We start from the raw sequence: 1910 nt of genomic DNA, 5'->3' as shown, positions 1-1910 counted from the left end.
AATTTCTCATCAGATTTGCTCCCTATTGTTTTGCCAAGTGACACCGTAGCCGAGATGCAGAAATCAGGTATGATTCTAATCTTTACCCCGAGTTTCGACATAGCTGGCAGACTTTGTCCTCATTCCATTTACCTCCACAAACTTTTGCATTATCCTTCTATTTCCCTAGATAGAATCACATTTGGATATGCTTGGCAGCATGTGTGTGTGTGTGTGTGTGCGTGTGTGTGTGTGTGATTGCATGCATACACACATATACATACGCACATGCATATATATTTCTGAATGTATACACACACACACATACACGTATCTCTTCAGAAACAAAGCCATCGCCGAAATGGTCCATGTAGTTGGAACTGTGTATGGAGCGAGGGGTCTTTGGGACATAAGACTTGCAATGGAAAACAGACCCAATGATTAATTTATAAATTTCCTGAGGGCTCAAGTAATTTGACAAGGTGGGCTTCGGACCTATATTTTATTAATCGAGTTTCAAAACGACTTTTTTGAAAGTGACAGACAGCAGAGCCCTTTCCATGAGCACCAGCAGCAGTAGCTGCTAACTGTCTGCCACGAATGCGCCCTCGGGGACAGGGGCGAGGAGTAAGGGACAAACGCACGCCTTCCCCCGCTTCACCCACAGCGACAGGTGTAAGCCTTTCGAACGAGGCTTTCCCCGCACCCACCACAAAACATCTCAGTCCTCGGACACGCGATACGTAAAGGATATAAGAGGCACGGTGCCTATTGTTCATCTCCAAATGTCAGCAAGGTAATTACTCGGATGACATTTACGTGACGCAGCCGGACATTGTCACTGTTAATATAAAGCCTGCCCCTGGCAACCTCTCCACTCCGCCCACACCGCCCTGTGCCTGTCTGATCACTTCCCTGGGAGGACACCCGCCTCCCCAGAGGACATCTCTGCCCTCAGCTCGTCCTTCCTGTGCTCTGCCCACGAATAGCCAGTGCAAAAGAAACAGGAAAAGGAAGATAGTAACACAGCGTGTGTCTTTATCGTCATATTTAGATCTGGAACTTTTAGAGATGTTTCTAAATATAATTCACAGAATGTAATAACACCGTTGTGTTCTTCCTTTGCTGAAATAGTATCCATCCACCCTCAGGAGTCAGACTTGCCCCCAGGATTCCTATTTGCTCTCAAATTGCAGATGATAAGAAAAGCTGGATTTTTTTTTTCTAATATGAATACAGTAATAACGGCAAGTTCTCAGAATCACAGGAATTATAGATGTTTCCACAAACTCACATGCAAATTGGAGCTTTGCCTTCCGACTCAGAATTGTCCCCAGAGGATTGGTGGCCAGGCATTGGTACGTGCCAATATCTTGATCTGTGTGGGGGCTGCTGATGGCCAAATCCCCTCCATCCAACCTGTAGTGATAACTCGTGGCGAAATCGATATCTGTGCCATTTTGTTTCCACCTTCGAGGGAAAAAAAAAAATCAAATTACGCTTATAATACACAGAGTTGGCCACTATTTATCTTAAACAACAAGCAGTTGTAATTCCTGGGACTATTAAAAAATAAAACCCAATAACATGGAGACGATCCTGCTATTTCCACCAAAGACAACGGTCTCCATGAGCTCAGTGGTGCCGGCGCCGAGGGTGTTTGAAAGATGCTCTCTTCTCGAGAGACATTCACTCTACTGTGCACAAAGAGGCAACGGAACTCTCGACACGAGGCGTATGACTTAGACGGTCAGTCAATGCTCCTGGCCCTCCCAGCCCTTGAGTGACTTTTCAAATAACATACACCCTACCTGGACACCCACAACCGATCCTGCGAAAGAGAATGTCGAAATGATCTAGAGATAGACATCCGGGAAGAGTGTATCACAAATGGCACGGAGAATGCCAGCAAGAATTTTGCAATGCCGATT

At 45.7% G+C, this 1910-nt stretch overlaps 1 protein-coding gene across 1 annotated transcript in view; it reads right to left on the bottom strand.

The window, feature by feature from the left end:
* The window catches only part of CNTN6 (contactin 6), a 180684-nt gene that overhangs the window by 131960 nt on the left and 46814 nt on the right, over positions 1 to 1910 (bottom strand). Inside the window, exon 2 of the mRNA XM_011380851.1 lies at positions 1274 to 1449. Within this exon, the coding sequence (XP_011379153.1) occupies positions 1274 to 1449 (176 nt within the window). The remainder of the gene's footprint in view (positions 1 to 1273; positions 1450 to 1910) is intronic.

Source organism: Pteropus vampyrus, unplaced genomic scaffold (genome assembly GCF_000151845.1).
Source record: "Pteropus vampyrus isolate Shadow unplaced genomic scaffold, Pvam_2.0 Scaffold409, whole genome shotgun sequence".
Lineage (NCBI taxonomy): Eukaryota > Metazoa > Chordata > Mammalia > Chiroptera > Pteropodidae > Pteropus > Pteropus vampyrus.
Note: the sequence above shows the minus strand (reverse complement) of the source record. Positions and strands in the feature narration are given on the sequence as shown.